General features: G+C 31.0%; 1 protein-coding gene across 1 annotated transcript in view; it reads right to left on the bottom strand.

Annotated features, from left to right (window-relative positions):
- Window positions 1-688: 688 nt before the first annotated feature.
- Window positions 689-15,683, bottom strand: part of LOC148272064 (aminopeptidase A-like) — a 31,096-nt gene continuing 16,101 nt past the window's right edge. Inside the window, exons 10-15 of the mRNA XM_088240575.1 lie at window positions 13,322-13,522; window positions 9,773-9,855; window positions 7,095-7,237; window positions 5,823-5,952; window positions 2,780-3,002; window positions 689-1,501 (exon numbers count right to left, since the gene is read on the bottom strand). Coding sequence (XP_088096701.1) covers window positions 1,352-1,501; window positions 2,780-3,002; window positions 5,823-5,952; window positions 7,095-7,237; window positions 9,773-9,855; window positions 13,322-13,522 — 930 coding nt within the window. The 3' untranslated portion in view covers window positions 689-1,351. The remainder of the gene's footprint in view (window positions 1,502-2,779; window positions 3,003-5,822; window positions 5,953-7,094; window positions 7,238-9,772; window positions 9,856-13,321; window positions 13,523-15,683) is intronic.

The following is a 15,683-nucleotide window of genomic DNA, read 5'->3' as shown; positions in this document are numbered from 1 at the left end:
TACTTGAAGATGGACATGTCAAAAGTCGGAATAATAAGCGCGCGTGCATGAGAAGATGTATGAATGTAGAGGAAGCGAGATCTGCATGCAAAGATAGAGTGATGTGGCATTCTATCCACTCTGCCTACCCTTACGGTGAAACGGCTTGATGGTTTGTTGTTGTTGATATCAAAAAAACAATGTCAGCACAAATAAAAAAAATATTACATCTTACTTGAAGTAAAAAAGAACTGTAGTTATTTATTTAATATTACAGTTAAATACGAGTGTAGTGGTTGGCGCATTCCCCTATCATGCTTGAAGTTCCGTGTTCAATTCCCAGCAAGAACAACATTAAATATTTGTCGAGTAGTTTCACAAAGCAAGCTTTCATTGTTCCTGGATGTAAAAAGCCATTGCCTTGCCTTCATGTGACGGATGCTAAAAATGTGCTGCATTTTTTGTTCCAATACAGTTCTGTATGCACTATCAGGTGTGGATGATGATGATTTTAACTAAGACAAATTGGTAATTTCAACACTGAAGGTGGATCGATTTTTTTAATAAGCCACTTATAGATTAAAAAAACTGGAATTCATTAAAAAACTATTTTGTGGTGCACTAACATTAAAACAAAATTCATAATTTTTTATTTTTTTTAATTAATTTTAAAACCCTTACAGATTATTACGCTTATTTAACAAAATCATTTTTCTTTTTTAATTCAAGCTCTATTGTTAATGATAATATTTTTAATAATAGTGGCTAGTGGCGCGAGCGCGGTGAACTTAAGCATATGGTAACAAGTGTAGTGTCTATAATGACCGCGCGAGCGTGGCAAGGTGCTGCAAACCGCGCCACGCCGTGTCACAAAACGTTCGCCACTATGGCCACTCGTTAAAGGTTGTCCGAGTCTTTTGTTTAGATTTGTCTGGTAGTTTACTGTAGAATTTCAGTCCCTGGTTTAATAGTCTCGATTGCCCTTGTCTAGATTCAGAAAACTGTATGTGATGTTGTTATTTTATTCTCATATAGTGTCTGTATTCATTACAATTTTTAGTTCTATGTCTACAATCATATTAGTGGCTAATTTATGAATAAATTTCAACAATTCCAGTTGAAAAAGTTGCTTTACAACACATTTATTTTTAATGATCTTTAAACTAAGCAGATGTATTAAAAAACAAATAAATTAATGATGTCGATAGCAAAAACATATAAAAAAATTGTGTAACATTTTTTTAAAAAAAGATAACAGATAAAACTGACGACATTACGACTCCCAAATCAATCAATGCTAAAGAAAAAGAAAATGCAGATAAGCGATTCAAAGAAATATTCCCAGTTTACTGGAAATAAATTAAATGGTAATTTAACTGTTGATTTGGTTTTCCAACCACGCTTTTACGGTTTGCTCGTGGGTCTTTAACCATTTTATGTTGATCTTAACATTTTCTTTCGCCTGTTCTCTGGCTGCAGCCCCAGCCCCCGCTTCAGGATTCTTTGCGAAGAAGGCTTCCATCTGAAAGGATTGTAGAGAAGCTAATTATAAATTTATAATAAATATGGAAGTGATTGCCTGTTTGTTTGTGTTTTCTTCACGTTGCAACGGATTGAATGATTGACGTGATTTTTTTGCATAGGAATAGCCGGGGAATTAAGAATTAAAATAAGCTACTTTTCATCTTGAAAAAAAATGTCCTCCCTTGGGAAAATTTTTGATGGAAAAATTCATTCTTCTTTCACGTCACAACGGAGGGACTGATTGATGTGATTGTTTTGCATAGGGATAGCCGAAGAGCTTACAAGTGTCAAAAGCTACATTAGATTCTTAAAAAAAAATTGCTCTCGGGAAAATGAATCGATATTAAAAAACAATAACGATGCTACTTCCCCAAAGACTAAAAGAGCGTTGTTTTTATTATATATATATTTTTTATTTTATTGCAATAGTTGAGAACCGGCAATCAATACAGGCTACTTTATATCCAAGAAAATTCTTATTGTTAAACAACAAAACTAATTTCTCACTAATACCACGCGAGTGAAGCCAAGAGTAAAGCTAATATTGCAATAAATATGGAGAACGGTGCTTATAACTCCTCATTGGTCCAGTTTGCAAAAAATATTTCTTCGATTCCGTCATCTGTTGATTTTTGTGAAGTAAAATTAAAGAAATGTGGATATTGAAGCATTTTTCAAAACCTATAAAATAGGAATATATTAATCAATAAGGGAGCACGTTGTAGCTCCGAAACTGGTCAGAAATTAAATAAATAATAAGTGATTAAAAGCAAAGTATTTTTATTTTAATCACACAACGAATAACCACAATTTTAGTGCTTCAAATATCAATTTTAACCTTGTATTTTGCACCCCTGAAAGCACACTATATCATTTCTAAATTTGACATCTTGCGGGAGAGCAAAAACAAACTATTTTAATTTGTTAACGCTTGTGACATAAGGAATATTTTTTGTGCATTTGACTTCAAATATGAAAAGAACACTGGCATCATAATTACTGAAGTGTTTTTCTCAATATTTTACTCAATTAATTTTGAAGAATACTGTTTGTGGCATATATATCTATTGATAAGAAAATTGGTAAAACTGCACTCATAACTCAAAACAGCCAAATTTAAATATGGGAAAGTGTTGTTAAATACTTCCGGGGGTGCGATTTGTTTCCGCGCAGTTAGATTTAATATTTTCTTTTAGCATCTCAAATAAGATGGTATCGTAAAAATTATTCTTATGTCGACCTTGCAAAATGAGTGCGAATAAATAAAATGACTAACCTCCTGGAGCTTGTATTCTGTGGAAAAACTCCTTGTGATGGCCGGAACAGTTGTTCCCAGGACTCTGTTATTGAGGGTGAATCTCTTTACTAATAGATCCCAATTCTCCCTAAAGTAGTCCCATACGATAGAAGTGCCCACAGGATTTGAAGATATGTATTGCATCACCGAGAAATAATCCTGGCTTCGAACGTTACTTTCTTCCCAAGCCATATTTAAATACCTGAAGAAAAAGCCGGAACATATTTTATCATATTTTTTTATATTTTTATTTTCATTTTCACTCTTTAACCACATATATGTAAATGGCAGGAATGCCGTATATAAATAAATAAATAAAACAATATTTGAGTTTGTCCAAATGTTCGTAGACAAAAGACTGGATTTCACCCCCTCGGGAGTCATTAAGATTAACAAATTACAACAGGGATGGAGAATACTTTAAATAAGGGAATATGGAAGTCAAGGCATTTACAGGGCTTATGACCTGGTTTTTGTTCTGATATTTTTTTTTTCATTATTGTTTATTTTTTTATTAACCAAAAATCATGACACTGACATACAATAAATTGTCAAGAATGAAAAAACTGTCAAGAGGGACATATTTTAGGGTGAGTTGGGTGAAGTGTCAAGTGGAAGGGGGAGAGTTGTGAACATTGAACACCCCATCCGAAGGTATCATGTCACACTATAGTCCTTAAAATATAGCTTGATTAAAATGACAGCTGTCAAACTAATGTCACTAGTGATGTGAAATTAATGATCAGTGATCATGTACCGATCAAATCGATTTCATCAGTTTTTTCATGCAAACATAAAACTCTGTTTCCGAAAATTGATGTAAAAATGCAAAAACAAAATAATTATTGTGTGTTTAAGATAATTATTCACCAAAAAATAAGACATTTATACGATTTTTCATGAACAATATCAAATGAATTCTTTTTTTATTCGATCGATTTGTCCCATCTCTAACATTTTTGCAAAGTGATGTAACCGTGTAAGAACGTCGTTTATAATTAGGTTTATTTTTGTTTTTTTTTTTGTTTTAAAGCTGATTTTATAAATTTATGTTCATTTATATGTCAAGCATTGTATTTAAAAAATAAATGAACATGCCACGAATGATACGAATCATTTTTCTTGTGTCAATATAAATCACTCCTTAGAAGTTATGTCGTCAATTTTGCTGACAACTGTCATTCCAATCAAGCTATATTTTAAGGACTTTAGTTTCAAAACTATATTAATTCTTTTGTTTTAAAAACACAAAATGAATGGACTATTAGCATGAGAAAGAGATATTACCCAGTCATTGAAAAAAAATAACAAGTGAAATGATACGCAACATCAGATCTAAAGGGCGATAGTGCCCCGTCACTTAGTGAAAATAGACGGGAATATACAAGTTTGTAAATGAATACGAGCATATTATTATCCCGTCTCTTGTAAGTATGTACCTGTTTCCTAGTGCTGACTGAACCTATGGCCGGCGCTGATGATACATTATTTATTATTTTCCCTAATTGGGAAGTAGTCAAAGCATTTTCTCAACGAGCAATGGAATTTTTCTGCGTAGCGTCACATCTGGTCACAACAAAAGTCCATTAGAGAATAAAGGCAAATACTTTGGAATTAAATTGCTACCAACATGACGCTTGTAAAGTGTCTACTAAATTTTACCGCATTAACGCTTTGCCCTGACGGTACAAATTTGTCCTGGTGTAAAACAACTTGTATCTCTTATACGAGATTACATAACTAATCACTGATACATATTTGGACATCTTTTTGTAGTTTTAGCCACTTTGAAATAGGTAATTAGTTCCAAAAAATGAACACTGGGGATCAATTTTGGGTAGAGCTCTCACCTCTTCAATATTATAATTATGATGTGAGATAAGTTCTTATTATTTTAGCAATATTTCTGTTGTTTGGTTATAATGTTGGTTTTTCATTTATTTTTGTAAATATTGTAATGAAAAAAATATCAATGTTTTTTATATTACAATTCCCTGACGGCACAAATTTGGACCACTATTTTTTTAATAATTTAAAAACAAAACAAAAATACATTATCGTTTTCAAACTATAAATAATATACAGTGAAACCCCAAAACTAAGTCCTCGCAATTTGCGTTTTCCCGCAATTTACGTATAATTTTTGTAGTCCCATTGAATTTTTTAGTACCTCAACAACCCAATTTTACTTTTTTTCCCCGCAATTAACGTCAGAGAAAATCGCAATCGGCAGTGAAAACGGACAGCTCGAGAGTCTGAATTTAGTTTCTATTATTATATCAACGTTTTATGTAGAAATCTGTAATTTTAAAAACAGTATAATGTGTTTTTCGCCGCCATTTTCGTGTCTTTGACAACTTAAGAGTCTGAAGTTAGTCTCTATCATTATACCAACTTGTTGGTCGGAAAAAATTGCAATCCCCACTGAAAACTGACAGCACAATTGTGAAGTTAGTCTCCATCACCATACCAAGTTATCGGTAAGTCAAATAGATAATTGACATTATTGCCGCCAATTTCGTGTCTATTTTATTGTTACTTTGCAAACAGTTTATTGTGTTTTATGAACATTTGTTGTTGCCATTTTCGTGTTTCAGTTGTAAGTTTAAAGATGGTTTATTGTGTTTTACAGACATTTATTATTTATGAATATGATATTCAAAAAGTTGCAAAAAAAAAAACTGTTCAAACATCGCTGCATAATTTTTTAAATAAAAAATTATAAGCTGAATTAATTTTGTTCACTACCATCTATTTCAAAAAAAAATTTGTCGGTCGCAAAAAATGTTGAAAACGACTTAATATATGTTCAGAGATCAAAGAGTTAACCAGGGTTATCTTTTATAAAGAACATAAGTCTCAAATATTTGTAGGCTATTTTTCAAAAAGTTGCCTAAATATCGGCCCAGTTCCTCTAGCTATCAGCGCCTTGTGTTATAAATTACGGAAACAAATGTACACTGCCTAAGTTCATGCAGAGTTCACTTAAATTATAGCCGATTATTCGAATGAAGTCACCAACCTTTGTAGTATAACTGGATCTCTAGAAGAAGCTAAAGCTTTCATCAGTTTAGATTTCTCCTGTGCATCAGTTTCATTTTTATAAATTTCCCATAGTTTAAGCCATTCATTTTCATCATTTGTTTCGATTCCTGAAATAACGTCATAAACCCTTTAACTTGCAGGATACTTGATTTATTTATTACTGTATTTTGCGGACGATAAGTTGCATCGGACCATGAGATGCATCCTAATTTTTGTTTGAATTTTCAAAATAAAAAAGTGAATTATATGGTCTGAAAAATTTGGTATATTTCCATTTATTTATTCTTTATTTGAAATAATGTAGTCGGCAATACTTTACAGGTTAGCTTCCATTATTCAATAACAGAGTGTATTCACACTCAGGGAAAATTAAATTTCAGATGCATCTTTTAACAGTAAATATATGCATATGGTCCACATATTTATAGACAAATCAACAACCATCTCCAGAAACATACAAAAAGATAGATGCCATACTGTCCACATTTACAGAAAAACATGTCTGCATCATGAGCAGAAGCCGATTGCCCTATTAATGGGTGAATGAGGAATTCCATTGTTTTTTTTTTTTTTTTCTTTCTATTAGCGTACTATTTAACTAAGCAAAAGTATATATATTTATTTTTTTTGTGCGTTATTTACAAAGATATGATTTTTTAAAGTTACATTTATCAAATACCGCACCAAATGACTAATCAGTGTGTCACTTTTCAGTAGTGACGTCATGAAACGGTTGGCGTTTTTATTTTTACTGACCTGACAAGAATCTATGGAATATTGCTTTGATTACTTCATTTAGTTGATCGTAATTTGCTCATTTCTATGTTATGGTTGTTTTTACGAACGTTTCGATTTAGAAAAACCTAGAAAGTTGCCATAATCTCTGGTTGAAATGTCAAATTATACAAATTATACTCTTTTTTTCTTTGGTCAAAACGTTCCTTACAAGGTGCGGGGGCTTTAAAGCGGAAACCGGAAATACTACACATAGATATAAGGAGTGACGTCATTATTTACGATTTTAAAATGAATACTATTTTTAACATTTTTCATTTATTTTTGCGTGCGTTTTTGAGATATTTCATCCTACTCCATAATTTTTAAATATTCACGTGTACACGAAAACATTTTTAAAATTTTATTCCGGGTTGGGCTGGAATTCCTCATTCTGACATGAATTTGTACTGCTTTTGGGTTAATGTGCTGTAACCCATACATTTACTAATTTCCATAAAACAATACAACTTACCATATTGATACACAACATCCTTTATATTTGCATCAATTTCTGTTTTATTGGTTAACCAATCGTTGAATTTTGATTTCACTTGGGTGAGACAGTCTTCAAGACCAAAAGAGCAAGCCAATGACAAAATAGTGGAACGTAATAAGCTAAAAATTGTATAATTACATGTAATGCATATCATCGTAAGATTAAATCAATTATAATAAAAAGGATTTTTTTGGATGATTTAAAATATTTCACAAATACCAATGCACTATGCAGAAATAAATAACAGTGAGAAACACATATTTTTATGTTTTGTTTTGAAGTCAGGTACTTTTTGTTTGGTTTAATAACAAATTCAAAACAATCACAAGCTCAATATAAAAATATTCAGTCGTATGACCAGGGCACTGGTTACAATGGGAAGTTATACAGGGTGTTCTTTAAACCCTGTCACATCCGAAACCACAATGATCAGTATGGACAAGAAGACAATAAGCTAAAAATTGTATAATTACATGTAATGCATATCATCGTAAGATTAAATCAATTATAATAAAAAGGATTTTTTTGGATGATTTAAAATATTTCACAAATACCAATGCACTATGCAGAAATAAATAACAGTGAGAAACACATATTTTTATGTTTTGTTTTGAAGTCAGGTACTTTTTGTTTGGTTTAATAACAAATTCAAAACAATCACAAGCTCAATATAAAAATATTCAGTCGTATGACCAGGGCACTGGTTACAATGGGAAGTTATACAGGTGTTCTTTAAACCCTGTCACATCCGAAACCACAATTATCAGTATGGACAAGAAGACATATTAGCACATTTAAAAAAATATTTAAAACAAACGTTTTTTTCAAAAATGGTCTCTTACTTCTGCAGGGGAGAAGTGAGGGGAGTGCAGTGCAGATGATCAGATTCCCCCCTCTCTTTCCTCGTTTCTCCCCTGCAGAAGTAAGCAACCATTTGCCTTTTTTGGTATTTTATTTATTAAAATTTTATTAGTTCTAAAAAAATATTTTAATGTGCCAATATGTCTTCTTGCTCATACTGATCATCGTGGTTTCGGATGTGACGGGGTTTAATGAATACCCTGTAGAGTTATCATCAGCTTTCAATAAAATAAAATCGATTTTTTTAAATGAAAATGTGAATATTTTTATAGAAATTTAAAGTATCTTCATCGGAACAATGTAATTGAACGTGTTTTAAATAATAAATCATAAAAACATACACATTTTAGTTTAAAAAATTTGATTTCACAATTGAAAATAACTAGTAAGCCCAGAAAACCCTTTTGAAAATATTCTGGAATTTGATTACAAATTGGTTGAAATCTTACATGCAAATGTAAAATTTTAGATCATGTCCAAATTTAGTTTTCATTTTTTACTCAGATAGTGCACCGATATACTGTGTAAAAATTTGAAAAAGGGCCTTCACATGATTTTTAAGACGACAGGCTCACATAAGTTGTGGTCCTATTTCAGAATTTGCCCGCGTGCACATTAGAGATAGGTGTTTCGGTCATTTAAAAGTAGAAGCAGTAACAGTTACTGTTTCAATAATTAAACTGTTTTTCAATAATAGTTTAGAGCAGCATGGGCAAAAAATCTAGTACAAGCAACTTTTTATTTAACTTTTTGTACATAATGTTATTTGTACATTGGCGGGCTTATTGCCAAATGGCAATTTCTTCCAACCAACCAATAAAATAAAAGTTTTATTTTTATAATTCAAGTTACAGAACATATTCAATAGAAAAAAAAAGATTAAAAAGTTAAAAATATATAAAAATAGAAATAAACGTATTTGTTTATAAATTACCTTAAATCATAACTATTACTCAATGGGAAAAGGAAAAAAGAGGAAAGAGGAAAAAGGAAAGGAAAAGAGATTAAGGAAGAGAAAGGAGATGTTTCTTCAGACGTGATTTAAACAGAGATAATGTAGTAACATCTTTGATGGTGGATGGCAGATGATTCCACAGTCAAGCCGCATGGACACTATATGAGTTAGAGAAGAAAGAGGAATTGTGTATGGGTATTAAGAGAGTGCCTTGAGAATGAAAACGAAGAGGTAAACCATGAACTGATAAGCGTTGAAATTTTTCACACAGGTATATAGGAGCGTTAGGACTATGAAGTACATTGAACAGAAGTGAGAGGGAGTGATAGTCTCTCCGCTGTCTAATTTTGAGCCATTTCAGTTGCCTACGATAATCAGAAATGTGGTCATATTTCCTAAGACCAAAAATGTACCTTATGCATGTATTCTGAAGTCATTCAAGTTTATCGAGTTGCTCACAGCTTAAATCAGTCATGGAAACATCAGCATAATCTAGAATGGGTAGTAGTAATGCTTGTACAAGAGTGCATTTAGTACTAATGGGTAAGAATTTTTGCAACCTTCTAAGTGAGTGTAGACTGAAAAATATTTTGCGGCTTAATTCATTAGTATGAGCTCGGAACAGAACAGCTCGCAACTTCTGGAACAGTTTCACCAAAGTCAATTCAACTGTTACTATTACAAGCCACGATTCTCTAAACTGTCAATTAAGAAACAGTTACACGTACTCTTACTAGTTTTTCTTTTTCATGGGGGCTAGCATTTCGACTTATTTATTTTATATTTCGACATTACTAGTTATATAATGTACAAAAATATTGTAGAGAAAAATATTTACCTCTTAACATGTACTTCATTTACATCACTAGGAGCCCAACCAACAAATGTATATGGTACTTGTAAAAGACTTCTGACATAAATCTGAAAAAAATATAAAAAACAGACAATTTTAAATCATAATCAGCCCATGTTGGTCCACTGCATGACATTGGCCTCTCCCTGTCTCCTCAACTACTCCGAGTTCTGCAAAACTCACATCCAAAATATAGTGAAATTTGCTAAATTGGATATGAAAGATTACTTACAGACAAATTTTACAAATCATCAGATTTGTAAAATTTGTCTGTAAGTAAAAATTTTACAAATCATCAGATTTGTAAAATTTGTCTGTAAGTAAAAATTTATTAAAGTTAGTCTATGGATAAACCTTATTTTAATTTGTTAATAAGGTATAGTGTACAGCGCCCTTAAAATGATTACTCACAAAAACGACGCTACAAAAATTGTCACAATTTATTATTATTACAAAACAGAGATTAAGAAGTTCGTTACAAAAACAATTAGAGCATTTACGGCCTGTCATGTTGTTGAGTCTTTTTTCATAAATAGAATTATAGAAATATAATAGTCCAGAAACCGCGTACGCTCTTCAAATTGAAATCGACTAAACTACTAATAAATGAGTAGTTGTACGTTTTGGCCATTAGTTACTCTGTAGACGTCGCTTAGTACGCAACTGCCTATTTAAACTCAAGTATGCCGTGTTGTGTCGTTTGTAAGTGTCAAAATACTGCTGCAATTAAAAGGATCACATTTCATGTGTAAGTTCACAAATAATATTATTAGACAATTCGATTATTTTACCATCTGTCAGATTATTACATAAAACAAGGTAGACATTTTGTTAGTATTGCCAGGATGTCAATTTTTTTTACCCGGCTTTCTCTTAATAAACTTTAGTATCATATCAAACGGTATTCAATTAACCTAATTACTAAATAATTATTTTTCTTTGATTAGTCCAGTCAGTAAATTATTTTTTGTGGTAAAACATGACAGAACAATACACAAAATTATCTTATATTTGTGTTGTGATAGTAAATTGTTCGCAGTCTTACCAGACCGTTACCACATTACACGGCCACTTCACGCATGTGCGCAGGCGGGATGTCAGATTTTTAGACACGGTGCGATGAGTGCAAACATCATTGTATGCGCCTTCTAGCATATTATAATTCTATGAATAGAACATTCTAGGTTATATTTTTTATTTTATCTATTAGGTGTAGAGTCTGTTTTTTCCAAATCTAAAAATTGACACCAAAAGTAAAACAAAATGGTAAAGGTCATTCGAAAAACAAAATCTGTTCTACAAGACATTGCATTTGCTTTTATGTTACATGTTTTATTTTATTTGATTACAAGTCTTCAAAATGGAATGTAAGTAGACAAATGCGAGCATTTTCAACACCCCCTGTTCGCTTTTTAATCGATGGAATAAAGTTGCCAAAGCTGATCATGATATTTGCGCAGTGTACGGTGAAGATGCAATGAATTATTTACTCATTTGTTGTAAAATAATGAAGGAGAATACAGGATTGACTAATTTGATGTCATTTTTTTGTGTCCACAACTTATGTTAACACCCAATATTTACTTTATAAAATTCAATATAATAACAGTAAAAATATTTTTACTTATAACTTTATAAATTGAAAGAAATAATACAGAGAGGAGTCAATACTTTTTTAGCTCAAGGGCAGCAATATTATATAGGCCCGAGGGTATATAACCTTATCCCAGTTTCGTAGAAATGTGGTGGGATTGCCAGGCTGAGGAAGGTGTTGACTGCTTTCTTAATCCATATTGGTCGGAGGGAGTCAGAGAATTTGTTGTCCGATGTAGAAGGACGTAAGCTGGTTGCTTGTTTTAATAGTAATGACTTGGGACTTAGGATATAGAGATTTTGGTATTATTTATGTTTTCTCTGGATATTCATTGTTTACCTTTAAGACTGAAAAAGCACACATTATGATAAAACTGTAAATACTTTTAAATATCATTATAAAATACATAATTTACTGCCTTAGAACGGGGAAGCTATCCCTAGTTAGGCATTTTAGAAGAACTAACAGCAAAAATAAAAAATATGTATGCTTACTGTTACTACTGAATTAATTTGTTGTATAAATAATTACTTGTATATTGCTGTAATAAATATGTAAAATAATTTTTAAAAAAATAATAATAATAATTTTATGACTGAAATGAAGTAATAGTGTTCTAGACACTAGATCGGGACATACAATGTTCATTCCTCGGTCTACCATTGATTAATCTCAATTTCCACAGTTATGGAATTGAAAATTACCCTTAAATTCATTATTTAGAAAAGCAATAACGAAGCACACATAAAAATCGCTTATTTAAAAAAATATATACAGTAAAACCTCAACTTTACGTTTTCCCGCTTTTTACACCGAAATGTTCAGGACCCATTTTTCTTCATACATTCTCATACAAATATTCCACCCAATTAACATTTTTTTACATTTTTCATCACCCCGGTTTTACGTTTACAAAAAAAATACATTTGATGTGTCAAAAAATCCAAAAGGATGTTGTAATAATGGTGCCGCGGTCCGCACGCCACCGCGTGTGCCACGCGAATGTAAAATAAAAGCAGGTAAACAACTAATGAAGGATAAATTATTGTCTTCACCTAAATTCAAAGCAGGTGCAATGTAATTGATTTTTTTGTTTAAGTGTCTTCCTTTAGGATTAATTTTAGTTTTCATTTGAACAAAAACGTCATATTGACTTGTACAAATCATGATACACCGTTGATAAACGTTAAGGAACAATAAAGTTCTATTATCAATTAATTGCGATGTTTGAAATGTAATAAAAGAAATATTTAAAAGTTATAAAAAAGATGGTTTAAAAATTTGTCATAAAAGTGGGAAACAATTTTGCAGTGATCTAAATTTTAGTGACGCCATAGAAAAAAGTGATATATAAATATAGTAGAGTATAAATAAAATTTCCCAACATTTAGGGGAAAAAGTTTTGTTCGTTATTTTATACAAATTCAAAATATTATTTTCATTATTTTTTATTTACACATAAAATAATTTACACCTGCTGTTTTTAATCAAATAAAAAAATGGATTACGTAATATTGTTTGAAAAAATACAAAATATGTATATATTTTTAGTGCAATCATTGAAAATAGTCAAAAAAAATGTTAACAATCCCCAATTATTATCATTTTTACAACTTTTCTGGAAGTATATGTACACTATGGTGTAGAAAATTATTTTTATTTTTATGTAATTCCTATTTTTTCCATACATTTTTCATTTTCTCACTGTCCCGTTTTCCTCAGTTTTTTTTTTTTTTTTCAAGCTCCCTTCAAAAACGTAAAAGTGTGTTTTACTTTAATTGAAAATTACCCAGAAATTTATTATTTAGAAAAACAATAACTAAGCTAACATAAACATTGCTTATTTAAAAATATTAAAAATAAAATACGCAAATTGCAATCTTGCACTCCTGATTAATTCGTAAGTTTTTCTTTACAGCATTTCACATTTCATTAGATACCTTGAAATCCAAAAATCCCATAGAGCTGGAGAGGATTCTCTTCAGTGAGAAGAAAACAGATGAGCCAACAGCCCATGGAACATAGTCAGTTTCATTCTTCAAATAGAGAGAAATATTGAGCGCTGTATTGAAGCTCACTTCTGAGGCTTCGGCCAAACTGAAGACATCGTTAAGAAGATGCGCCTTATCCGAATTGGTCAGCTAAAATAATCACAAAAATATGTGTATCAGAAACATTCTGACAATTATAACAACAGATTTTGAATAATATTATTATGATTTGTTAGTAAAACCCTCAGAGTAATAATTCGCCAAGCTATAGAGAGCCCAAATGTGGGAAAACCATTCTATGACTATTATATGAAGTATTAAGTTAGCTACAGTTCACAGCAAAACAATGGGCCGTACTCAGGTCGAGAATTGCCAAATCGAATTGATTTAATCCATTTTTGCTGCGTATCGTCATCTTTAGGAATCCTAAAAAATAGTACCTACATATGAACATTCAAAATGAACATTATTTTATTTTCAATCATTCTAATCATTACAGAAAACTTTGAAAATGTATACAAATAGGTGTTTCAGCTTTTAGGATATTATATAGATGCCTAGTGCTGCCCTGACAATTACCCGTAATCAACTGTCATTATCAACAGTAAACATAATTTAATTCACAAATTTATCGCCTTAATTGAGAAAAAATAGTATCTAAAGTAAATATGTTGATATAAGGAAAGTTTTTAAGCAACATAATACACATGTCGGGACAATAAATGCCAAAAATCAATGTAAATCAAAGGAAAATATTCTAAATCAATTGCCTTTGAAAACTGACTCTTTAAACACCTTTGTCGCTTCTACTGCTGCAACCAAAAATACTGCAATTCACCTTTGTCGATTTTTATTTATTATAACATAAATATCAAAGTTATTTACAAACAAAGCCAAGCACAGCGACAAAAGCATCCGTTAAGACCGTTACTTGTCTGTTGTCAAACAAAATAACATGTCCGCCAGCAAAGGGAAGTTGTCGCTAACCAACAACGCTTCTGTTTTATGAAACATAGCGATAGGGTTTTTCTATAGCTTGGCGCATTATTGCTCTGAGGTAAAAACCCCATAGGGCTTTCACATACACAAATAACAAACACTTCACTCACCGGTTTGGTTATATAAAATCACTACTGCTTTAAAAACTTCAATATTATAATTATGATTACAGGTAAGTTTTTTTTTATTATAACATCAATTCAGCATTTATATTTGTAAATATATTGTATTGAAAAAATAACAACTTTTTTATATTCCAATGAGGAAGTTCAAAGGCATGGGAAATTGGATATAGAAAATGTTTTCTTACACGCAGTAAAAATTAGAGTATTTAAGTTAAAACATTAGAAATATGTAAATAAATGAATTTCAACATTGTACATATGTACTGTCTCCTAAATCAACCAACTATAGTGTTGTGATACATTTACGGTTTACGGGAAGCCAATTCACCAATCAGGACAACTCCCCGAAGAGAACTAGTGATGTCACGTGCGGAGTAATTAAAAAATTACAAAACTTGATGATAATAAGAGACTTTTTTTGCTAAGTTTGATAGTACTTATTCGTTCCCTGTTGATACAAACTTGTACCTCCTTTTTAAAAAAAAAACATAAAATATGGAGTTTTAAAAAAAACAAGAAAATTAAATAATCGTTTTCAACCCATAAATGATATAATTCAAAAAGAAAAGGTTTAAAAACTCTACTAAATCTATTGTTCAGTGATAAAAGGCTTGAGTTATAGAATATATTTATTTTTATTAATATAAATAATAAAATCAATCAGTTCGAGGACAGCCCAGTCTTACTGAAGAGAGATTGAAGAAGAGAAACATTGAAGAAAAACACATTTCGCCTTTGGTGCTATTCTAAATCTTCTCGCGCGGGTAGAGAGTGGATCATTTGTGGATTTTTATTTTTTTCATACAACTACACTTTCCTTTATATATGGTGACACTGATAATTAAATGTCGAATTACGTAAAATAAATACAACATGTGAAACCAAACATGACAATTTTCATAATAAAATAAATATAAAACAACCACTTCCTTTTTACGATATTTTCAATTTGTTCAAATGTTTGAAGACAAAAGACTGGATTTGACCCCCTAGGGAGTCATTAGGATTTATTTATTTATATTTTTTTACATTATAAACTATGATTAATAATAAAAATAATGTGACCTCACTGGGGTTAACAACTTATTTTTTCTAAAGACCTGTTTCGAAGCTACACAAGCTTCTTTTCAAGGTACACTTAACTAATAAATTCTATCCTATTTTATTTTTACAGTGATTAGTAAATA

The sequence above is a fragment of the Micrasema longulum genome, unplaced genomic scaffold (assembly GCF_059751315.1).
Source record: "Micrasema longulum isolate JH-2025_06_02 unplaced genomic scaffold, ASM5975131v1 h1tg002507l, whole genome shotgun sequence".
Classification (NCBI taxonomy): domain Eukaryota; kingdom Metazoa; phylum Arthropoda; class Insecta; order Trichoptera; family Brachycentridae; genus Micrasema; species Micrasema longulum.
This window is presented reverse-complemented; position numbering and strand designations above follow the sequence as displayed.